The 26585-nt window shown below is 41.6% G+C and overlaps 1 protein-coding gene across 1 annotated transcript in view; it reads right to left on the reverse strand.

The window, feature by feature from the left end:
* Positions 1–246: 246 nt before the first annotated feature.
* LOC111952015 (transmembrane protease serine 9) overlaps positions 247–26585 on the reverse strand; it is a 29524-nt gene continuing 3185 nt past the window's right edge. The window contains exons 2-10 of the mRNA XM_023970419.2: positions 9228–9248; positions 5917–6079; positions 5454–5722; positions 5171–5316; positions 4722–5073; positions 4073–4244; positions 2096–2361; positions 1686–1795; positions 247–1250 (exon numbers count right to left, since the gene is read on the reverse strand). Of these exons, the coding sequence (XP_023826187.1) occupies positions 954–1250; positions 1686–1795; positions 2096–2361; positions 4073–4244; positions 4722–5073; positions 5171–5316; positions 5454–5722; positions 5917–6079; positions 9228–9248 (1796 nt within the window). The 3' untranslated portion in view covers positions 247–953. The remainder of the gene's footprint in view (positions 1251–1685; positions 1796–2095; positions 2362–4072; positions 4245–4721; positions 5074–5170; positions 5317–5453; positions 5723–5916; positions 6080–9227; positions 9249–26585) is intronic.

Raw genomic sequence — 26585 nt, forward strand, 5'->3', positions numbered from 1 at the left:
ATTGTATATTTTCTGTATATTTACTGCAACCAGTAGCCAATAATTTACATGAACATTACAATTAGTGTTTAACAGTGAAGTAACTCATTAGAATTGCTTCAGGATTCTTGCAGCTTTTATATAATAAAAAAAATTCTTATAAAAATGTTGGTAGTTGTATGGCAGAGACATTGTGCTACAAAGTAATTGTTTGTTTTGTTGTTCTTTACAATGAATAGACACAGAAACTAGATAACTTCATAAAGCTTGCCAGCTGGAAGATTAGATTTATTCTGTTTTTTGGAGGGAATAGTAACCATGATCGTTGGTTTCCAAGTAGCACAAGGATAAGAGATACATTTGCAGTGAAGCTTAAAATAGCTTAAAGAAAATGTCATGAGTTAGTTTAGTTTATTGAAACATACCAAACCTGAATATACATGTAGATATTTCAATAAAATAAACAAAGTACCTAAAAAGCAAAACACCTTCATATTTATGCATTCATGATAAGTATTTATTTTCATTTTCTTTACAGTATACAATTATTATATTTAACAGACAACATTACTTAATAAACAGAATATATGCCAACCTATTTTGTTTGTGTACATTACAGCCGTAAAACTGATATGTTAAACATGTCATCATTCACTGGAACTTTACATTGAAGTATACAGTACTTTATAAAGGGGTTATAGGTAGTTTATAAATAAGTACCAATTAAACAGTTATTTGCTTGAAAAACATTATTTCACATAAAAGATTCCACCAATTAGTTATAACAATGTTTTACATAAAGTGTTATCTTCATTAGTTTCATTGTATGATTATTCCTGACATTCACGCATTTGTCGAATTGCTACAATTTCTTTCTTTGGAACCACAAATTTAATCCTCAAATTTCATTACCCTGGTTCTGGTGCATAAAGTGATATATTTTATAGACACTGACAAAAAGAGAGATTGATGAACTACCAGCCTGACAGCAAGACCATGGCGAGAATGGGGAGAAAAAAATAAAATAAGAGTGAAAGAGAGAGGGAGCTGGGGGCTGCATTTCCTGTGTTGTTAGGTACAGTGGTTGTTTCCGGGGTGGGCGAGGCTCTGATCATCTTATTAAAAAAGGACACGAATCTGGAAGTTTTGGGAAAAACATGCATCTCGGTCGCTCGCAAATTGGTATCATTTTCATCCTTATTCATTGTTATCACTCCAGCCTGGAACCATGCCAGGCCAGACTTACACATCAGGGGACCACCTACATCTCCCTGTAGAGAAAACAAAGCAGAAATTAATAGAATTGGATATTAATGAGAATCACTTAAACAGAGAGAATACTTCTGACCTACACTAAACAGCAATGCCTAGCACTCTCCGCCATACATACAATTTTGAAGAAACAAAAATTAAAATGTATGGGTAACACTTAAAGCATCCAAGTGTAATTCTTTATGACTTGTTATAAGCATGTATGAGCCTTTATAATGCCTTATAACATGGACTATACAGTATGCAATGGCTCTCTATGCATTCAATTCACAACTCTCAAACTGACTGTTATTTTGTCCCGATCATTAAGAGATGTTTATAAGACATTATAAAGAGATTGTACATGACAAGTCTTACAATGCATTATAACTGTATTATAATGCATTATACCTGGATGCTTTAAGTAAAGTAGCCCTTGCTGTAGCCCTTGTTACCTGTTCTAGGTTCAACGCTGCAGTGCAGATGTTCTCAGTGGAGGAGATGTTGCCACAGCTACTCACGTTAGCCTGCTGCTCCCGTAGACCCGTCCCAGTGGTGCCATTCACTAGGATAGTGATTCATTTAGTTGGGTTAAAAACATCAGCTGATACGCATGGTCAACTGGTATCTATAATTTAACTAAAATGACATGCACAGAAATATTCCACCACATGCCTGTGGTAGAATAAACTAACAAGGAATGTACTAATAATAATGAAATGTCCTAATAATACGGTGAACAAAACTTAACTGATTTCATCATCTCATTTTCCCTAAAGAAATTATGAATGATTGAATCATGTGTATCCATTACTTGAACACTGAATGGCCTTCCAGCATCTTGCCAACAAACACAGTTTCTTACCCCTGCCTTTGTCGTGGTTTCCCCAGCCTGTCACCCAGCACCGAGTCCCAGGTGGGAAACTTCCATCGTTGCTCAGGTCTACACATATAGGCTGAAGGCAGCTGCTGAAGTTTACGAAGTTCTCCAGCTGCAGCAGCGCAATGTTGGTCCCAGTGAGGTTGGTCAGGGTGATTTTCACGATGCCCAATGAAGCCTCAAAGACATCAGATCCTTTCTGCTGTTGCTCTCCCAGAAACACAGTCCACTCGTCGGGATTTAGATGTGAACTACAGGAACAGAAAAGCAGATATGGTCTTCGAAAAGCATTTAAAAATAGATTTTACTCGCCAATCTTTCTACTCAATGTTGATTACAATGCATGTACACATATACTGCAATATGACTGGATTATGACTAATTATGTTTGTTTAAAATGCGTTATAAACTCAGCAAAAAATAAACATCCTCTCACTGTCAACTGCGTTTATTTTCAGCGAACTTAACATGTGTAAATATTTGTATGAACATAACAAGATTCAACAACTGAGACACAAACTGAACAAGTTCCACAGACATGTGACTAACAGAAATGGAATAATGTGTCCTTGAACAAAGGGGGAGGTCAAAATCAAAAGTAACAGTCAGTATCTGGTGTGGCCACCAGCTGCATTAAGTACTGCAGTGCATCTCCTCCTCATGGACTGCACCAGATTTGCCAGTTCTTGCTGTGAGATGTTACCCCACTCTTCCATCAAGGCACCTGCAAGTTCCCGGACATTTCTGGGGGGAATGGCCCTAGCCGTCACCCTCCGATCCAACAGGTCCCAGACATGCTCAATGGGATTGAGATCCGGGCTCTTCGATGGCCATGGCAGAACACTGACATTCCTGTCTTGCAGGAAATCACGCACAGAATGAGCAGTATGGCTGGTGGCCTTGTCATGCTGGAGGGTCATGTCAGGATGAGCCTGCAGGAAAGGTACCACATGAGGGGGGAGGATGTCATCTCTGTAACGCACAGCGTTGAGATTGCCTGCAATGACAACAGGCTCAGTCCGATGATGCTGTGACACACCGCCCCAGACCATGACGGACCCTCCACCTCCAAATCGATCCCGCTCCAGAGTACAGGCCTCGGTGTAACGCTCATTCCTTTGACGATAAACACGAATCTGACCATCACCCCTGCTGAGACAAAACCGCGACTCGTCAGAGAAGAGCACTTTTTGCCAGTCCTGTCTGGTCCAGCAACGGTGGGTTTGTGCCCATAGGCGACGTTGTTGCCAATGATGTCTGGTGAGGACCTGCCTTACAACAAGCCTACAAGCCCTCAGTCCAGCCTTTTTCAGCCTATTGCGGACAGTCTGAGCACTGATGGAGGGATTGTGCATTCCTGGTGTAACTCGGGCAGTTGTTGCCATCCTGTACCTGTCCCATAGGTGTGATGTTCGGATGTACCGATCCTGTGCACGTGTTGATACACATGGTCTGCCACTGTGAGGACGATCAGCTGTCCGTCCTGTCTCCCTGTAGCTCTGTCTTAAGCGTCTCACAGTACGGACATTGCAATTTATTGCCCTGGTCACATCTGCAGTCCTCATGCCTCCTTGCAGCATGCCTAAGGCACGTTCACGCAGATGAGCAGGGCCCCTGGGCATCTTTCTTTGCGGGTTTTTCAGAGTCAGTAGAAAGGCCTCTTTAGTGTCCTAAGTTTTCATAACTGTGACCTTAATATCCTACCGTCTGTAAGCTGTTATTGTCTTAACGACCATTCCATAGGTGCATGTTCATTAATTGTTTATGGTTCATTGAACAAGCATGGGAAACAGTGTCTAAACCCTTTACAATGAAGATCTGTGAGGTTATTTGGATTTTTACAAATTATCTTTGAAAGACAGGGTCCTGAAAAAGGGATGTTTCTTTTTTTTGCTGAGTTTAGTTATGGGTTCATAGAAAGTCCAACTGTTCTCTGTAAAGCTGAGTGCAAGATTCATTTACCCAGGGAAGCATTGGGCAGCACTAAGGACAAATTCCTCCGTAATTAGAGTGCCACTGCAAATATGGATCCCATTTCTGTGTAGACTGACCATCCAGGGCCAGGTTTCCTCTGCAACATAATAACTTTTGCTCCCTAGACAGGGACTCATAGGAGCACGGCCACATACTCGCCCTGAAAGGGAAAGAAGAAAACGGTAAGTAATGATACAAAGTAGTGTCGTATTCTTTCACAGCTCAGCAAATAAAAAATACAAGTTAAGACACCACACTCTTAGACAAAAAGGTGCTATCTAGAATCTAAAAGGGTTTATTGGCTGTCCCCATAAGAGGACAGCCATTTGGTTCCATGTAGAACTCTTATGGTTCCAGGTAGAACACTTTTGGGTTTCATGTAGAACCCTTTCCACAGAGGGTTCTACCTGGAACCCAAAAGCGTTCTTCTATGGGGACAGCCGAATAACCCTTTTGGAACCTTTATCCAAGAGTGTAGCCATAGAGGTACAGCAGTGGTGGCTGTACTTCCAGTTGGGATCATGGTTGGTGGCAAGCCAGGACAGGTATAACTACTGTCAGCATCTAACCCACAGGAGGTAAACTGGACAAAGCCTAGCTTGTCGGTGCTGAACCTAAAATGTAATGAAAAACTCACCTTCTTTTTCAGTTGAAATGACAGCGATATCTGGTGCTTTAGTTGTTGTTGTTTTTAGCTGTTGTTTAGTTGGTACGTTTGTAGCAGGACCAGTAGATGGCTGGACAGTTGTAGCAGGAGGTGGTAGGCCAGGACAGGTGTAACTGCTGTCAGTATCTACCCCACTGGAGGTAAACTGGACAAAGCCTGGCTTGTCGGTAGTGATCTTGGAGTTGATCCAGGGCTGGTAGCGAGACACTCTGGTGTACACCCCAGGGAGATTGGGCCGAGCGCAGCCAAAACCCCAACTAACAACCCCAGACTGGATCCAGACAGAGTTCTGTTTAGTCACCATTGGACCTCCAGAGTCACCCTGAAATGATGGAGCAAGGTAAGTCTTCCAATCCATTAAAAAACAAAGAACAGTTTAGGAACAGGGCAATAATGAAATGGGTTAGCATGGACTCTACCTGACATGAGTCCTTGCCCCCTGTCAGTACCCCAGCACAAAGCATGTTGTCTGTGACTGAGCCGACCCTATTGAGGCAGTTACACTGTCTATTACCCACAACTGGAACCTCCACTTCCTGCAGAGCCTGAGGGGAGGGGAGGAATTCTGAGGGAGAGGATGAGAGACAGACTCATTATGAACATTCCATTTTCATTGGAAAAATTATGTTTTTGGTCTGCAATGTACTGCTATTTCTCACAACACAATATGTCATTGACATCTCCATGGAAAGGTCTCCTCACTTCCTTCGTTGATTTTGCCCCAGCCAGTGACCCAGCTATCAGTGCCATTGTGGTAAAAACTGTCACTTGCTGCCAGACAGACGGGTCTGATATATTTTGTGAAGGTGACTGGTGAGGTGAGTCTGAGTAGAGCAATGTCGTTGTCACTGGTGTCACTGTCGTAAACTGGATGTAAGACGATCTGAGCAACAGTTCTGGACACTTCGTTGGGGTTACTGCCCTCCTGGTTCTGTCGACCTAAGATGATGTTCCAATCATTTGGGCTTGAGCTTTGTTGGAACAGGAAGATTATATATTTTTTGCATCATATGAGAATTTGACAAAATATAATAATCTCATTAAACTAAAGTTGATTTTGCAGAAACTTATTTCAAGTAAGAGTTGCACTCAGCTGCATTACAGAGAGTTTGACATATTCCTTGAGCTACAACCTTTACGTCCCCTGTATCTCATGCTAACTCACCCAGAAAAGCAGTGGGCTGCAGACATCACCCACTCCTTGTTGATGAGGGACCCACCACAAAAATGGCCGCCAAATTGGTGTACGCTAGCCTGCCAGGGCCAACTTCCGGCAGGGGCATCCTCACCCCCCACTATTTTGTTGTTGAATGAAGTGGTCCCACACACTTAAACACAGATAAACAATGATGAGTGGAGTGGTGCCACATACTGGAACATAAGAGATAATCAGAGTCTGAATTGAGTCACTAAGCCATAGAATACAATATGAAACCATGGGTAACACTTTTCTTGACACCCAGCATCATAACCATGTCATAATATGTCATAACAGCTGACATAACCTGTTATAATATGCTCATAACACTGTCATGAAACATATATTTAGACCTGTTGTGACATGTATTGCGTTATTTTATGGCTGATTATGACACCTACATAAGAGTGTCAAAATCCCCAAAATCTAACACACAAGGCAAAACAATCCATTACACCATAGCCTATGTGTCAACAGTATGGTTATGTTATATATATTTTTTATATTGACCATATTAAATTGTCATTGTAATTGCACACACATTGATGTCAGATATGCAGCTACCCCAACGCGCAGAGCTTTTTGGCCATCAAGGAAAATGTCTGGCGCAAACCCAACACCTCTCATCACCCCGAGAACACCATGTTTTTCATCAGCAGGGACTGGGAAACTGGTCAGAATTGAAGGAATGATGTATGGTGCTAAATACAGGGGAATTCTTGAGGGAAACTTATTTCTGTCTTCCAGAGATTTGAGACTGGGACGGAGGTTCACCTTCCAGCAGGACAATGACCCTAAGCATACTGCTAAAGCAACACTCAGGGGGTTTCAGGGGAAACATTTAAATGTCTTGGAATGGCCTAGTCAAAGCCCAGACCTCAATCCAATTGAGAATCTGTGGTATGACTTAAAGATTGCTGTACACCAGCGGAACCCATCGAACTTGAAGGAGCTAGAGCAGTTTTGCCTTGAAAAATGGCAGTGGCTAGCTTATAGAGACATACCCCAAGAGACTTGCAGCTGTAATTGCTGCAAAAGGTGGCTCTACAAAGTATTGACTTAGGGGGGTGAATAGTTATGCACGCGTAAGTTCTCTTTTTTCTTCTTATTTCTTGTTTGTTTCACAACAAAAAATATTTTTGTATCTTCAAAGTGGTAGGCATGTTGTGTAAATCAAATGATACAACCCCCCCAAAAAATCTATTTTAATTCCATGTTGTAAGGCAACAAAATAGGAAAAATGCCAAGGGGATGAATACTTTTGCAAGCCACTGTACGTGATAGGGCTATCTGGCTTATATGATTATGATGGTCATAGCGCTTCTTGACAGTGTCATAAAGTGTATTTTCTTAGTCCAAGTAAAGTGACACAGGATGGTCATAATGCTTCATGACAGTGTCATAAAGTGTATTTTCTACAAGTTATAAAAATATGAGGGAAACAAATGACTGTAAACAATTCATTACAAAAACAACAAAAGATTTAAGAAACAAACTTTCAAACAAAAGGAAACTTTGTCAGGGAAAAAACACATTTGAATACATATAGTAGTCATGTCCAGGCATAAAATAACGAAATATACACTATATATACAAAAGTATGTGGATTTGGCTATTTCAGCCACTCCCATTGCTGACAGGTGTATAAAATCGAGCACACAGCAACGCAATCTCCATAGACAAACATTGGCAGTAGAATAGCCCGTACTGAAGAGCTCAGTGACTTCCAACGTGGCACCATCATAGGATGCAACCTTTCCACCAAGTCAGTTCGTCAAATTTCTTCCCTGCTAAAACTGCCCCGGTCAAGTGTAAGTGCTGTTATTGTGAAGTGGAAACGTCTATTAGCAACAACGGCTCAGCCACAACGTGGTAGGCCACACAAGCTCACAGAACGGGACCGCCAAGTGCTGAAGCACGTAGAGCATTAAAATTGTCTATCCTCGGTTGCAACACTCACTATCGAGTTCCAAACTGTCTCTGGAAGCAACTTCAGCATAAGAACTGTTCGTCTGGAGCTTCATGAAATGGGTTTTCATGGCCGATCAGCTGCACACAAGCCTAAGATCACAATGTGCAATGCCAAGCGTTGGCTGGAGTAGTGTAAGGCTTGCCGCCATTGGAGTCTGGAGCAGTGGAAATACGTTCTCTGGAGTGATGAACCAAGCTTCATCATCTGGCAGTCCAAAGGACAAATCTGGGTTGGGAGGATGCCAGGAGAATGCTACCTGCCCCCATGCCTAGTGCCAACTGTAAAGTTTGGTGGAAGAGGAATAATGGTCTGGGAATGTTTTTCATGGTTCGGGCTCGGCCCCTTAGTTCCAGTAAAGGGAAATCTAAATGCTACAGCATACAATGTCTAGACAATTCTGTGCTTCCAACTTTGTGGCAACAGTTTGGGGAAGGCCCTTTCCTGTTTCAGCATGACAATGCACCCATGCACAAAGCAAGGTACATACAGAAATGGTTTGTCGAGATCGGTGTGGAAGAACATGACTGCACAGATCGCTGACGTCAACCCCATCGAACACCTTCGAGATTAATTGGAACGCCGACTGCGAGCCAGGCCTAATCGCCCAAAATCAGTGCCCGACCTTACTAATGCTCTTGTGGCTGAAAGGCAGCAAGTCCCAGCAGCAATGTTCCAACATCTAGTGGAAAGCCTTCCCAGAAGAGTGGAGGCTGTTATAGCAGCAAAGGGGGTCCAACTCCATATTAACGCCCATGATTTTGGAATGAGATGTTCGACGAGCAGGTGTCCATATGCTTTTAGGAATGTAGTGTACGTCACAACAGGTGTAAATATATGGGCCCTGACAGCGTTATGACCATATTATGACAGGTTATGACAAGTTATGCCAGCTGTTATGACATATTATGGCATGGTTATGATCGTGTTATAACGTGTTATGACACTGGGTGTCAAGTAAAGTGTTACCAAAACATGATTGTTCAAACAGTGTGGAAATGGACCTTTGGCTTCACAGTAATATGATACACAGTATACATGATAAATAAAATAATCAGACATTAAAACATTAGCAGCATGTCATTAAGATCATTACAGCTGTCAAAATGTGCATGCAGGTATGTGGACTGATTACATTTTTCGTCAATAATGAAAACGAAGAATATCTCAAAGGTTGACATTTATAGTATGTTCTAATCGATCATGCTCTTTAAATTAAACAAATAGCAAAAAGAAATGGCAGCAATGGGAGTGATGACCGTGAATTTCTGTACACGTCTGGAGAATAAAATGTAGATCATGTTCTTACCATCAAGTTGACAATATGATTCTGAGAAAGAGAGGAAGTAATTGAGTTAATTCATTGTCTGATTGTCTCTATTAAACATGTTTACTTTTGTGAAAATGCAGCTTGTGTATAACCACAATTGTTGAACATGTCACACCTCATTGCATGCTAGCTTGCATCAGCTGCACCTTTTCTTCAGTAGTGGATCAAACAAATAAAGCTAAAACATTCAATTCATGTTTTCATGAAAGTGAAAAGTCTCTGAAATTGAATGCTGTTGTAATATGAGTTGGATTAGAGTGTTTAATTTAGTATTTTATTTTGGGGGTAGTTTAGCTTTAATATTGCAGATAGACTGTGGCTTCCATCAATGTAATTGTCTGCATAATTTCCAATCCCCCATACATATTAAAAAAATATATTTTTGTTTATTATTTTCCCCTAACCCTACCATCCTTCCCTAATTGGATTAAACTAATGCACAACAACACTTAGGCTTCTACTTTCAGCTTATTCATACTATATACATTTTATGGACACAGTATATTTTACAATCGTTTTTAGTTCCATCCTTCAGCTACCCTCAACCCCTCCCATCTATCTCTGAAGACCATCCAGTTTTGATTTCTATTTGCCATATATATTTTTTTGTTTTTCAACTCATAAAACTGAAAAGACTCTGAAATGGAATGCTGTTGTAATATGAGTTGGATTGTAGTGGTTGTAAGGTGCTTTATACATATTTATTTTACAAGTATCTACGTATATTTTTTAAGTATGTGAGTAGTTAAATGTTGCAATATGTAACTTTTTGTGTGACCCGACCAGTGGCGATTTTAGCATGTCAATCTTGGTGGGGGCAAACATTTTTTTTTATAGATGCATGCCAGCGAAGCCACTACACACCTCTAAACAGTACATTAAATGCACTTTAATGGTGACAAACGGTGCCCACAAACTTTTAGGGTCTACATAAAGCTGTCCCGAGAGTGGAGCTTATTGCTGACTTGCTTAAATAAATATGATTTCTACTGACTCCTTGTGGATTTGTGTACAGTAACTAGATAAGAACCGCATTCTCCTTCAATAATAATGAATGTCGACATTTTGACTTTTGTACCATACACAAACATTTTAACATTTATGTTCAGTAAATTCAAAATGTTTGTTCTTATATAAATAATACGTAGCTCTTAAGTATAAGCAAGTTCAAGCAAACGAGCTGCGATGAGGTAGGCCTACCTGTTCAGCAATTTTGAAATGGACAGCGACAGAAATTCAGATAGATATTAGTTCAGATAAATTCAGCAAGATGTTGAGGCCTTAACTTTACTCTCTTTTAAGTCACCACAGAGAGAGAAAGAGAGAGAGAGCGAGAGACCCAGACTCAGAGGTTAGACTGCCATTTGAAGTATTTTATTAGGCCTATGTGATCTAAAAAGGAAGGACAATACAATCACAAGGATCCACTTTTATAGACAATATACAGAAGCACTGACAGAGCATTGCACAAACAAAACAACCGCAATATGAACTGGAATTACATGGGTCTGTTACTGAACTGTTTGTTGAACAAAAGTATTTCAATTGGAAGAGACCGTCACTGGCAAACATGGTTACGAGAAGGGGATACTATAATATAATGTTGTTGGGTCTGTAACTTACCACCCTCCTTGTGGAGAAAAGCACCTGAGCTAATTATAACACACAAAGTAAGAAAAACAATTAAATGCAAAATTCTAAAATGATTAATAAGATACTAATGAGATAGACCTATATAAGCAATATAACAATGCAGATGTACAAAATATGGCATATAAACTCAGCAAAAAAAGAAACGTCCTCTCACTGTCAACTGCATACATTTTCAGCAAACTTAACATGTGTAAATATTTGTGTGAACATAACAAGATAGATTCAACAACTGAGACATAAACTGAACAAGTTCCACAGACATGTGACTAACAGAAATGGAATAATGTGTCCTTGAACAAAGGGGGAGGTCAAAATCAAAAGTAACAGTCAGTATCTGGTGTGGCCACCAGCTGCATTAAGTACTGCAGTGCATCTCCTCCTCATGGACTGCACCAGATTTGCCAGTTCTTGCTGTGAGATGTTACCCCACTCTTCCATCAAGGCACCTGCAAGTTCCCGGACATTTCTGGGGGGAATGGCCCTAGCCCTCACCCTCCGATCCAACAGGTCCCAGACATGCTCAATGGGATTGAGATCCGGGCTCTTCGATGGCCATGGCAGAACACTGACACTAAAATCACGCACAGAAGGAGCAGTATGGCTGGTGGCCTTGTCATGCTGGAGGGTCATGTCAGGATGAGCCTGCAGGAAGGGTACCACATGAGGGAGGAGGATGTCATCTCTGTAACGCACAGCGTTGAGATTGCCTGCAATGACAACAGGCTCAGTCCGATGATGCTGTGACACACCGCCCCAGACCATGACGGACCCTCCACCTCCAAATCGATCCCGCTCCAGAGTACAGGCCTCGGTGTAACGCTCATTCCTTTGACGATAAACACGAATCTGACCATCACCCCTGCTGAGACAAAACCGCGACTCGTCAGAGAAGAGCACTTTTTGCCAGTCCTGTCTGGTCCAGCGACGGTGGTTTTGTGCCCATAGGCGACATTGTTGCCGGTGATGTCTGGTGAGGACCTGCCTTACAACAGGCCTACAAGCCCTCAGTCCAGCCTCTCTCAGCCTATTGCGGACAGTCTGAGCACTGATGGAGGGATTGTGCATTCCTGGTGTAACTCGGGCAGTTGTTGCCATCCTGTACCTGTCCCGCAGGTGTGATGTTCGGATGTACCGATCCTATGCAGGTGCTGTTACACGTGATCTGCCACTGCGAGGACGATCAGCTGTCCATCCTGTCTCCCTGTAGCGCTGTCTTAGGCGTCTCACAGTACGGACATCTGCAGTCCTCATGCCTCCTTGCAGCATGCCTAAGGCACGTTCACGCAGATGAGCAGGGACCCTGGGAATCTTTCTTTTGGTGTTTTCAGAGTCAGTAGAAAGGCCTCTTTAGTGTCCTAAGTTTTCATAACTGACCTTAATTGCCTACCGTCTGTAAGCTGTTAGTGTCTTAACGACCGTTCCACAGGTGCATGTTCATTNCTGTATCTTTCATTTGGTGTCTTGGACTTGTGATTTCATGAACATTTGATTATATGATATCCCTGTCGCTTTAGGCTAGGCTATGCTAGTCAGCTTTTTTGATGGGGGGGATCCCGGATCCGGGTTTGTGACTCTATAAAGGTTAATTGCCTACCGTCTGTAAGCTGTTAGTGTCTTAACGACCGTTCCACAGGTGCATGTTCATTAATTGTTTATGGTTCATTGAACAAGCATGGGAAACAGTGTTTAGACCCTTTAAAATAGAGATCAGGGAAGTTATTTTGATTGTTACGAATGATCTTTGAAAGACAGGGTTCTGAAAAGGGACGTTTCTTTTTTTGCTGAGTTCATGACGATTAGCGGTTAAGAGGCATGCCGTAATTTCGATTAAGACATGAGTGAGCTGAGACGGATGTAGCCTGTATGCTGCCTATTTGTTCAGCACTTTTTATATGGACAGCGACATAATTTAGAACATGGGCCGTTCTTACAGTATTCTCCAGTACACCAAGACAGAACAGTGGGATAAATAGCGGGGGCACATAAGCAGCCAATGAAAGCTCTTACAATATTCGACGATGACATTTCTCTAAAACAGACTATATGCTACATGTGCACTACCAAGTCAGTAGGCTATGTGCCTATTCGTTCAGCACTTTTGAAATGGATAGCGACATAATTCAGTATATGGGCTGTTCTTACAGTATTCTCCCTGTACACCAAGTCCAAACAGTAGGCTAAATTAACAGAGGCACATAGGCAGACAATGAAAGATCTGACAATAGGGGCACATAAGCAGACAATGAAAGCTGTTACAATATTCAATGATAAAAAAAAATCTAAAACTGGCTATAGGCTAGAAGTGCTCAACCAAGTCGGAACAGTAGGCTAAATTAATGGGGGCACGTAAGCAGACAATGAAAGCTGTTACAATATTCGAAGATGAGATTTCTCTAAAGGCTACATGTGCACCACCAAGTCAGAACAGTAGGCTAAATTCGAAGGGGGGAAAGGGACCACATTCTTAGGGTGAGGCACATGGGCTACTAACTGCTTACTACACAACATACACTTAGTATTACTTTCTTAGCTACAGTATACACATCTCCCTGGCATATTACATCACTTATGCAGCAGCATACTAGACATATTTATGGACTCACCATTGTTTTGCTGTGCTCACTTGAACAGGAAGTTGGCACGGCGGTCCTTCTTGTGGGCAAAATTCTCAATTACTTTGTCATCAAAGTCTTGCATTCTCTGGATGAAGTCATGCTGGATTGATAGCGTTTAACCTTTTCTGGCCCATGGAGTTGCGTGTGGTTTTTATTATTTTAAGGGGGGAAAGTTTCTATCTGACTCGGCGGTTATCATCGGAGTGGTTGATGATGATTTTGAGAAGAGAGACCGTATCAGACAAGGCCTCCTGCAGGTTGTTTTCATAGAGTGATTTCAATAAAGAATGTGCTGTCTTTCCAGTGTGCAGCTCAGGATTTCGATAGACAGTTAACAGCTCCCTTTTCAATTCTCCTGTTTGCCCACAGGCCATAGATTGGTAGCACACTGGAGTTCGGCGGTCGGAAAGGAATCCTTCAGTAGGGTTTGGACAGCACGTACATTACTACTCATCACCGCTGCCCTGTCGTAGGTTTGTGCAGGAAGCTTCTCCTTGACATTCAGTGGCGCTAGGACTTGTTTGATGGTTTTGGAGAGGCCAACACCAGTTTTGTCCTTCACCTCTACAAAAACCTCTCACACACACTGTTGTCTGGCAACCATGTAGCGCAGCACTATTACCATCTGTGATTTACAGGAGATGTCAGTGGTCTTGTCTGCCTGTGCAGACGCAAAAGGAGTCAGACACCTCCTTAGCTATAGCTTTTCTGTACACTTCATATACATACAATCCAAAAGTTTGTTATGGATCGTGCTTGACGTACCCTTAAAAATAGATTTCACGCATGGTCTCAAAAATACACCTGAAAACGTCTGGGTTCAAGGAATCGGCCGACTCGTCATGGCCTCGCAGTGCTGTCTAACAATTGCCACACAATTGAATGCATGCTATAATTCGGGCAAGCACGTACCTATTCTCCTCCGTTTGTTGGTTGTGAAGGTCGATGGCTCGTCTATATTTCTAGCTGAGCCACAATGTTTGATTTCTCCAGTAATCCCAGTTTAACAGCGTTGTCTATATGTGATGCACAATTCTTGTAACGAACGTCGTCGGGAGAAGGAGAAGAGGACCAAGGTGCAGCGTGGTAAGTGTCCATATTACTTTTAATAAATACGAAACACTTGAACAAAACAACAAAACGACAAACGAACAGTTCTGCAAGGTGCAATACAGAAAACAGAAAACAACTACCCACAAACACAGGTGGGAACAGGCTACCTAAGTATAATTCTCAATCAGAGACAACGATAGACAGCTGCCTCTGATTGGGAACCATACCAGGCCAAACACATAGAAACACAAAACATAGAACAACATAGAACACCAGACATAGAATGCCCACCCAAACTCACCACTGACCAACCAAAATAGAGACATAAAAAGATCTCCAAGGTCAGGGCGTGACAATTCTCATGTTTTCAAACCCTTTCAGACAGATGTTTTAAGCCCTTAAACCCAGACTTGAACCACACACCCTCTCCACTGAATAGCAGGCAGGGGAAGCAAAATAGTGATTTCTTTGAGATGCTTGCAGTTAGCCACTGCTTCCTTCCAAACCATTCATGGTTGAATTTGCAATTTCCGACTTGTTGTGTAATGTTTCTGTCCAATGGTCCATGAGCACCGAGACGTTTTATCTCTAATTTCTCTTCATTTGACAAAGATTGAAAAGGATTTGCCAGTAGATTGTCAACTTGATTAATGATGATGACTAAGATTTTGAAAGTATGATTTTGACATGATCAGTCCGATCAAAGCTACTGTAGATAGTGAGTTGACATCATTTTATCTGTGGCCAATGACCTTCACACTTCTTGGATGGGTACTTCTAATATAACTCTATGGCAGAATCCAAGGGGCTTAAATTTTCGAGCTCTCCCTGTAGATTTTGTGGTGACATAGTGTCCCCATGAGTGACAGAACCCTGAGCCAATCATGGCGCAACTAGAGAACATTACCAAACCCCATGCTCTGCATTTACACTGGCTGCCCCTCCACTAGAGAAAGTACTGATCTAGGCTGAAACACCTGCATTTTGGAGCTGCCTTACTCAAGAAATCGGCTTTATTAACTCAATATTTTTTTTTTACATTGTTTGCAAACTGATATGTGACACGTTTTTTTCTCACTATAGTAGCAGGCCATTCTATAGAAAAATCTAGTTTTACATGAACTATTTACTTTTGAGATGTATCGCTGGGAAGGATACTGCAACACTCAAAAAGGGCAATGAAAGATGCATGAAAAGTGTCATGACGCCTATGTATACACTGAGTGTACAAAACAATAGGACAGCTGTTCTTTCATTGACACTGACCAGGTAAATCCAGGTGAAAGTTATGATCCCTTATTGATGTCTCTTCTTAAATCCACTTCAATCAGTGTAGATGAAGGGGAGGCGAAAGGTTAAAGAATGATTTTTAAGCCTTAAGAGAATTGAGACATGGATAATGTATGTGTCCCATTCAGAGGGTGAATGGGCAATACAAAATATTTAAGTGCCTTTGAACAGGGTATGGTACTAGGTGCCAGGCGCACCTGTTTGAGTGTGTCAAGAACTGCAACGCTGCTGGGTTTTTCACGCTCAACAGTTTCCTGTGTTTATCAAGAATGGTCCTCCACGCAAAGGACATCCAGCTAACTTGGCACAACTGTGGGAAGCATTGGAGTCAACATGGGCAAGCATTTCTGTGGAAGGCTTTCGACACCTTGTAGAGTACACGCCAAGAAGAATTGAAGCTGTTCTGAGGGCAAAAAATATTGCTACACAATATTAGCAAGATGTTCCTAATGTTTTGTAGACTCAGTGTATACAGTGCCTTCGGAAACTATTCAGACCCCTTGACTTTCCACCCCAAAAAATACCTTATTCTAAAATGGATTAAAAAAATATATATCCTCAGCACTCTTTACACAAACCCCATAATGAAAAAGTGAAAACAAGTTTTTAGAAAAACAAAATACAAATAAAAACCTGAAATACCATATTTACATAAGTATTCAGAACCTTTGCTATGAGACTCGAAATTGAGCTCAGGTGCATCCTGTTTCCATTGATCATCCTTGAGATGTTTCTACATCTTGATTGGATTCCACCTGTGGTAAATTCAATTGATTGGACATGATTTGGAAAGGCACACACCTGTCGATATATGGTCCCACAATTGACAATGCATGTCAGAGCAAAAACCAAGCCATGAAGTCGAAGGAATTGTCTGTCGAGCTCCGAGACAGGATTGTGTCAAGGCACAGATCTGGGGGGTACCAAAAACGTTCTGCATTATTGAAGGTCCCCAAGAACACAGTGGCCTCCATCATTCTTAAATGGAATAAGTTTGGAACCACCAAGACTTTTCCTAGAGCTGGCCACCCAGCCAAACTGAGCAATCGGGGGAGAAGGTCCTTGGTCAGGGAGGTGACCAAGAACCCAATGGTCACTCTGACAGAGCTCTAGAGTTCCTCTGTGGAGATGGGAGAACCTTCCAGAAGGACAACCGTCTCTGCAGCACTCCACCAATCAGGCCTTTATGGTAGAGTGGCCAGACGGAAGCCACTCCTCAGTAGGGCTGGGCGATATGGCCAAAATATCATATCATGCGTGACAACACATATGTTCTAAATGATTTCAATTAGTTTTTCTACATTCGGATTGTTTTATACGGTTCAATTCAACTTCAACCTAAAATGATTTCCTGCATTTCCATCAATTTCTGCATTTCCTACCCTCATTTGAGATCATTTCCACACTGACACGATATGGGCAAAAATACTAGGCCTTATTTTTAACCAAATGTTGCAATTGCGATTTAGATTAAAACACTTGGGTGAACTTTTGGAATCATGGAAATAGAATGCTTATTATAATTCTATAGTTAGAATATAAATAACAGTGGGCACTTTGAATACAGTGCTTTTTGACATGACAAGGAATGAAAATACCATGGACGAGTTATTGTGACATTGTAGGAACCAAAGTGATGATCCGTGTTTCCTCTGGGGGACCTTATAATCTTTGGATACATGAAATCTTTATTCATATAGGCAACATATTCATGCCTCGCCTATTCCTCTTTGATTTAGAAGATACTGTTGCACAAACAACATGCTGATTTAGGCCCCCACCAGCACTGGTATCAGGTTGTATTAGCTATGTTTGCTCTGGCTCAGTACTTCTATTAGCTAGCCAGCTAACTAGCGATTAGCATTAATGGCTAACACGATTTAGCTTAAATCACTAAGAAAATACAAACTAGCTCTTTGGAGATGTAAGAAACACAAACTAATATTGTAATTATAGAACGCTTGTGGATTTATTTTAAGATCAAATTGGAAACAACATTGTTGTCATCAACATTGTTGCATGTGCTGCATTGACCATGCAGACTGAACAAAAGTGTCTCGTGGTCAAGCAACAACAAATTCGCTCCTTGAGTGACAGGGGGTGGGACTCAGTCTGTGTGGAAAGAGAGAGCGGAGAGGGATGACTCAAGTAGCGGAGTAAACTATAAAAATGGACGTTACACACGGCGTATCACATTTAACAAACCAAACATTCAAATACCAGTATAGAAGGTGATGCAAAAACCCAAACCGTTCCGTGCATTAATACCGGTTTATAGTCAAATACGGTATACCGCCCGGTCCTACTCCTCAGTAAAAGGCACAACAGTCTGCTTGGAGTTTGCCAAAAAGCACCTAAAGACTCTCAGACCATGAAAAACAAGATTCTCTGGTCTGATGAAACCAAGATTGGCCTGAATGCAAGCGTCACTTCTGGAGGAAACCTGGCACCATCCCTACAGTGAAGCATGGTGGTGACAGCATCATGCTGTGGGGATGTTTTTCAGCGGCAGGGACTGGGAGACTAGTCAGGATTGAGGAAAAAATGAACGGAGCAAAGTACAGAGAGATCCTTGATGAAAACCTTCTCCAGAGCGCTCAGGACCTCAGACTGGGGCGAAAGTTCACCTTCCAACATGACAACAACCCTAAGCACACAACCAAGACAACACAGAAGTGGCTTCGAGACAAGTCTCTGAATGTCCTTGAGTGGCCCAACCAGAGCCCAGACAGAGCAAACATCTCTGGAGAGACCTGAAAATAGCTGTGCAGCAACGCTCCCCATCCAACCTGACAGAGCTTGAGAAGATCTACAGAGAAGAATGGGAGAAACTCCCCAAATACAGGTGTGCCAAGCTTGTAGCGTCATACCCAAGAAGACTCAAGGCTGTCGTCGCTGCCAAAGGTGCTTCAACAAAGTACTAAGTAAAGGGTCTGAATACTTATGTAAATGTGATACTTCAGTGTTTTATTTTTAATAAATTAGCAAACATTTCTAAAATCCTGTTTTTGCTTTGTCATTATGGGGTATTGTGTAGATTGATGAGGGGTAAAAAACAATTTAATCAATTTTAGAATATTTTTTATTTATTTAACCTTTATTTAACCAGGTAGGCTAGTTGAGAACAAGTTCTCATTTAAAACTGCGACCTGGCCAAGATAAAGCAAAGCAGTGCGACACAAACAACACAGTTACACATGAGATAAACAAACGTACAGTCAATAACACAATAGAAAAATTTATATACAGTGTGTGCAAATATAGTAAGATTAGGGAGTTAAGGCAATAAATAGGTCATAGTGGCGAAATAGTTACAATTTAGCAATTAACACTGGGGTGATAGTTGTGCAGAAGATGAATGTACATGTAGAGATACTGGTGTGCAAAGGAGCAAAAAAATAAATAACAATATGAGGGTGGGCTATTTACAGATGGGCTGTGCACAGGTGCAATGATCGGTAAGCTGCTCTGACAGCTGATGCTTAAAGTTAGTGAGGGAGATATAAGACTCCAGCTTCAGTGATTTTTGCAATTCATTCCAGTCAATGGCAGCAGAGAACTGGAAGGAAAGGTGGCCAAAGGAGGAGTTGGCTTTGGGGGTGACCAGTGAAATATACCTGCTGGAGCGCGTGCTACGGGGGGGGTGCTGCTATGGTGACCAGTGAGCTGAGATAAGGCGGAGCTTTACCTAGCAAAGACGTATAGATGACCTGGAGCCAGTGGGTTTGGCGACGAATATGAAGCGAGTGCCAGCCAACGAGAGCATACAGGTCGCAGTAATGGGCAGTATATGGGGCTTTGGTGACAAAACGGATGGCACTGTGATAGACTACATCCAATTTGCTGAGTAGAGTGTTGGAGGTTATTTTGTAAATGACATCGCCTAAGTAAAGGATCGGTAGGATAGTCAGTTTTACGAGGGTATGTTTGGCAGCATGCGTGAAGGAGGCTTTGTTGTGAAATAGGAAGCCGATTCTAGATTTAATTTTGGATTGGAGATGCTTAATGTGAGTCTGGAAGGAGAGTTTACAGTCTAGCCAGACACCTAGGTATTTATAGTTTTCCACGTATTCTAAGTCTGAACCGTCCAGAGTAGTGATGCTGGACAGGCGAGCGGGTGCGGGCAGCGATTGGTTGAAGAGCATGCATTTAGTTTTACTTGCATTTAAGAGCAGTTGGAGGCCACGGAAGGAGTGTTGTATGGCATTGAAGCTTGTCTGGAGGTTTGTTAACACAGTGTCTAAAGAAGAGACAGAAGTATACAGAATGGTGTGGTCGGCGTAGAGGTGGATCAGAGAATCACCAGCAGCAAGAGCGACATTATTGATTTATACAGAGAATAAAAGGAGCAGATTTCTGGGCGTAGTAGAATAGATTCAGGGCATAATGTACAGACAATGGTATGGTAGGATGTGAGTACAGTGGAGGTAAACCTAGGAGTTATGTGACGATAAGAGATGTTTCGTCTCTGGAGGCACCAGTTAAGCCAGGTGAGGTCTCCGCATGTGTGTGGGGTGGGACAAAATAACTATCTAAGGCATGTTGAGCGGGACTGAGGGCTCTACAGTGAAATAAAACAATAAGAACTAGCCAAGACAGCAGTAGACAAGGCATATTGACATTAGAGAGAGGCATAAAGCAATCACAGGTGTTGATCAGGAGAGCTAAGACAACAATGGGTAAATGGCGATGAATGGGCAGAGCGGGTCAGGTAAACAAAATGAGGTACCGTGTTATTGAAACAGGCTGTAACCTGTAACCTAACAAGGCTTTAAGGCTGTAATCTAGCAAAATGTGGAAAAAGTCAAGGGGTTTGAATACTTTCCAAAGGCAATGTATACTCCCTTCAAATGTTACTGATTTTTCAATGCAAATCAACTGTTAGAATTCCTGGTAGCTTCCTAAATTAAAATCTGACAACAATCACAAACAAGAAAGAGGACAAGGCTGAAAACAGCCTCTCTTCAACATATTTAGACATTTTATGTCTGACACAGTGTGTAATCATGCTAACCAAAATGTAAAATACATGAATATGTATTAAAATATTAATTTCTATATTCAACTTATATTTGCGCCATCAGTCTTTCCTGCAGATAATTTTGACAAAGGTGAGGGAAGTGCACTGATTGAGGACGCAATTTTTAACCTGTGATGACACACTTTTTTTGCTGCAGCTATATGTTGACACAGTCACATTCCGGCAAGGCAGAGAAGAGGTGACGCCAAGTGTAACCATTTATTTGTCAAATGATGCCTTTTTACACGCGCCATTTAATATAATACATGTACTGCTATAATGAAATATTTGGATAAAGATAATTATTTTTATGAATATCAATATTTAATTAATTAAATTATTCCTGGTAATCTTAATATGCCTGTAATGCTCTTTTCCTAACCACGGTGCTTCTACATCTGCATTGCTTGCTGTTTGGGGTTTTAGGCTGGGTTTCTGTATAGTACTTGGTGACATCGGCTGTTTTACAAATACATTTCATTGATTGATTGATTAAAGCCATATCTGTTTCAAAATCCACCTGATATCCACCTGAGAGGTTATTTAATCATACAATAGGCCTATATTTTCTGATATTTTCCCACTCTTTTTATTTTATGGTGCATACAGTAGGTAATGGTATTCCACCCTCATCAATATTAACAATGTTTAGTAACTGGTTTTGTCCGAATACCCATACTCGCATCCTAAATAACAGGCTTTTTTTTTTAATGGTATGCAAAAGTTATAAAATTGAGGATACTTTACATGCCCGGATGTCATACTCATTTCTGCTTTGACAACAGCTGATCAATTAGATATGGGGATGAGTTACTGAAATCAACGAACAGCGGGAAACAGCGCAATCACACACAACAAATTCTCAGTAGGCCTATGCGAAAATGGAATGTTTAATACAGTCAGAGAGGAAGAGAAAGAGGGAGGCCCAACTCGGCAGGAAAAAAATCTGTTTCCCTCCAAGCAAGGATTTTTTGTATGGTGGTCAATGAGAGAGTGTCGAATTTGGTCAACAACAAAAAATGTATAGCTTTTTTGCTACGTGAGTTTTTTTTGATTGAATAGAAGTTTTGTAATGCTTCATTTGTTACAAGTGTACTGATATAAGCACGAGATGTTCCGGCAATTTATAGAAAAACACTTAATATCAGAGTTGTCTCGACATGGCTATGCATATTCATGTATTGAGGCTAGTTGGTTTTAACCAATCAGCTTTCAGAATTAGACCCATCCATTGTATAAGGGTGTGTTTGTAAATTCAATCTGGAGTGCCAGAGTGCACTCAGAGTGCGCTCTGGACGTTCTTAAATTCAGAGCGTTGTCATATTGTCTGTTCGTAAATTCAGAGCGTTGTCATATTGTCCATTCGTAAATTCAGAGCATAGGCGTTGAAGGGCATTCTAGAGCAGGGGTCGGGAACCGAAGGCAGCCTTGGAACACAAGGGAATTTGCCTTGGTGTTTAAAATATATATATATTTGCGTGTCGTGCTAAACCTTGGCTTGACATGGGAGAAAATAATTGAAATTGCATGCATTGGTTTCTTAATTGCATTGGTATTCACTGCAATGTTGTATGTCAATCCTTATTAGCCTGTGGCCTTTCATGATTTTCAGTCATTTCATATTATTAGTTCAACGCAAGATGACCTGCCTCGCCTCTCCCGCCAAATTCAAAACCAAGGCAGCGCTGAAGATGAGAGATTCGTTTTCACATGGCTAGCAACCCTTCTTTAGTTATTTAAAAATGTGCAGGTGTAACAGTTTAACTTTACGTCCGTCCCCTCGCCCATACCCAGGCGCGAACCAGGGACCCTCTGCACACATCAACAACTGACACCCACGAAGCATCGTTACCCATCGCTCCACAAAAGCCGCGGCCCTTGCAGAGAAAGGGGAACCACTACCTCAAGGTCTCAAAGCGAGTGACGTCACCGATTGAAACGCTATTAGCGCGCACCACTGCTAACTAGCTAGCCATTTCATATCCGTTACACAGGGCGCAAAATGTCATCAGCAAAGAAAAACAAGGCAGATGTCAGCTCATTTATTGCCTCTTGGACAAAGGAATAAGGATTTGTTTTACTGAAGGACGGGTCTGTTTGCGCTCTCGGTTGCAAAACTGTTGTTTGTCGGACATTAACTGTACCGCATCATTTTGAAACGAGACATGAGAAAAACTTCAAGGATGAGGCGGACAAGGCTGAAGGAATCAAGAGGGCCTTGTTCAGGTATGAAAAGCAAAACAGTGTGTTTACAAATCTACATGCAGTCAAAAATCAAGCTACAGATGGGAGCTAGTGACTCAGAGCAGGTACATGAGGAGCTGCTTTGTCTAAAACCCATGCATGGTACTATTAAAGGGGAAGGAAGATGTAGCAAAAGGATTCGGAAAGCTGATTGAAGATAAGATTGCCCACCCCCCAGTATCATTCAGCAAGAGAATCTGTATTCCAAGATCAACCCTGTGGTGCTAATGGACAGCGACCTCTGTTTAGCTAGCTATGGAATTATTCCGTTTGTGGGCAATTAGATACTCAATAGACACAATTAGTTGTAATGTACATATGAAAATCATAACTGGCACACAGATCATTAGAAATGGTAGGATACATTGTACATTGGCACTCCACACAACCCCTGTTCTAGAGCATGCATTATTTAAGTGATAATGCCCGAGAAGCTGGTGTTTGGAAGATATATTGGCACAAGTGTTGTTAGGTGGGGCCGAGACGAATTCGAGGGCCGGCAAACCGTGCCAATATATCTTCCAAACAACGGCTTCGAGGGCATTATCACTTTTACTTACTTACTTACTGACTTTATTGTCCCCATGGGGAAATTTTGTTGCAGTGTCATGTACACGTTTAAAGTGCAGTTTAAATACAAAACAAAATTGACAATACAACTTTCATAACAGTTACATACCAATAAAACATTTATTTTTAAAGACTAGCCTGCTGGTCTTACTGAGTCGATAGGAACATTAGCCCGAGCTATTTAGGAGGGATATCACACCTGGCACAAATGATTGTCTAGTTGTGTTTTTCCTGCTGAGGGGTGCCCTATACCTGCGCCCAGAGGGGAGTAGTTAAAAGTCCGGGTACAGGGGGTGGCTTGGGTCTAACATTATTTTGTGAGCCTTGCGAAGGGCCCTGACCTTAAAGATCTCATCCAGGCCTGTCTGTTTCACTCCAAGTACCTTGCTTGCTGTGGTGATAATCCTTCTCAGCATATTTCTCTGGCTGACATTGCCAAATCAACAAACAATACAAAAAGTTTAAATACTCTCAATGAAAGATTTGTAAAACAGAGTCAGTATAGTACAGTCTACATTAAAAGATCCCAGCTTTTTGAGAAAGTACAATCTCTGTTGACTCTTTTTGTAGATCAGGTCTGTACATTTACTCCACTGAAGCTTATTGTCCAAGAGGACACCCAGGTATTTGTATTCCTCTACAATCTCCAAATTCTGACCTCTGATAGATGTTACAGAGGTAGGTGTTGTACACTTCCTGAAGTCTATGCACATCTCTTTGGTCTTGTTGGTATTGAGGACCAAGTGTGATTCCTCACACCACTCTACAAAGTCATCTAGGACCGGGCATTGATGTTCCTCTTCATCATGCAACAGGCTGATCAAGGCAGTGTCATCAGCGAACTTAACGAGGTGTCTGTCAGGATGGGAACTAGTACAACTATTTGTGTACAAGATGTACAGGAGTGGGGACAAAACACATCCCTGAATAGAGCCTGTGTTGGTATTGCGTATGTCCAACACGTGGGGACCTATTTTGACTCGCTGTCAGCGTTGGCTCATGAAGTCCAACAGCCACAAAACCAGTCCCCCATCTAAGGAGAAGTCCCGAATGAGTCTCTGTGCCAGAATGTAGGGCTGGATTGTGTTGAAGGCAGAAGAAAAGTCAACAAACAGAACCCTAACATGGGATTTGGCACCCTCTAGATGTCTATAGACCATGTTAAGGAGGGTAAGAATGGCATCATCAACTCCTCTGCTAGGCTGATAGGCAAACTGAAATGGGTCGAGAAACCTCTGGGTGACGCTGAGAATATGACTTTCACAAGTTTCTCAAGGCATTTCATTACTAAGGATGTCAAAGCGACAGGGCGGTAGTCAGCACAGAGGGCTTAGATGCTTTAGGAATTGGTATAATTATTGAGTTTTTCCACAATACTGGCACGTGTTGCTGGTCGAGTGAGGATTGGAAAATGTCTGTAAAAACACCAGCCAATTGTTCAGCACAGTGCTTTAACACATGTCCACTTACTTTGTCTGGGCCTGGGTTTTTGTATGTGTTACATCCCCTGAACAACTTTAAAACATCAGACTGTTTAACACCAACAACTCTCTCAAACATTTGTAATGATGCTTCCATTTGTTTTACCACCGACACAAGGTTGTCTGATTCAGATCTTGAGAAGAAAACATTCAGTTCATTAGCCATGTTCTGGCCCTCATATATCCCAAGGTCAGCACTGGTTTTTCCTCTGCCTATGTGGGGGGCACTATTCATCGATTTAAATCCTTGCCAGGCCAACCTTGCGTTTATACAATGGGTTAACAACATATTCAAATAATGAGTGATATATTTTTTTCAACGTTATGTTGAATAATTTATTCATACTATTTCATCCTTCCACAATATACAGTCCCGAAACAAATCTAGGGTTGCTACCCAAGCCGGCTGGTCGTTTGTTCTATTAGTTCGGTTGCCAGAGACGCGACCCAGTCATTGTCTTTTTGTTCTGTATCTATGGACGCGACCCAGTCTTTTGTTCTAAATGTTCCATTGGCATACTGGCTGGCAACATTCTTATCCCTTGCTAGCTAGCTAGCCAACTACGGCTAACTTACAGTCACGTCAAACAGTGTAGCCAGAATAACAACAGTAGCTGAATTTGTTTAAGCTGTTTTCTAGCGACATTTATTTGGATGCATCTATAACAATGAGCTAATGAGGCACAATTTCGCCTGGCATAGAAAATGTACTCTCTAGTCAGGATACTTGTTCAGAGGAGCCAGCCAACAACACAGCTTACACAATAACTTCAAACAGAAGGTGGAAAGACTGCAAACTAGCTGCACTTCGTTTCATTTGACCTTTTTTCTCAATTGACATTTATTTTGTATATATCCATAAAAATTATGCCAGCTCATTCATGATTTCGACTGGCTGTGAAATGCTGCCTGCCTCTCTCTCGTGCCCGACCCCTACATGTTCATTACTATGGGACAGTTGGAGATCGAATTTGAATATTGAAACAATGTTGCAAATGTCGGAGAGACAGACAGTAAGGTTTATACAAATCTCCGCTGTTGAAAACTAAATGTTAGCCTAAAAGGAATGTGAGAAAATGTCTAGATGCTTTTTATAGTGGAAATCAAGTTTGTAACTTCCCTGTCTGGGCTGATGAGATTGCGCAGTCAGATGGAACAGAGTAATTAGGCATTTCAACTTCATAGATTTAGCTGGCGGGAATTTGTGGAGTAGACAACGGCTGGAATGCGCTTTTAACCAATCAGAATTCAGGATTAGAGCCACCCATTGTATAATTCCCTATAATGCACTGTATATTTACACTGTATTGTTCATTCTTGAATGTTCTATGTTTAAGCTGCTTTTGAAAACAAAAGTTGAATGGAAAACATTATTGTCATTGTTGAATTTGATTGTCATAATAGTACGCTA

This window comes from Salvelinus sp. IW2-2015, linkage group LG25 (assembly GCF_002910315.2).
Source record: "Salvelinus sp. IW2-2015 linkage group LG25, ASM291031v2, whole genome shotgun sequence".
Taxonomy (NCBI): Eukaryota; Metazoa; Chordata; class Actinopteri; order Salmoniformes; family Salmonidae; genus Salvelinus; species Salvelinus sp. IW2-2015.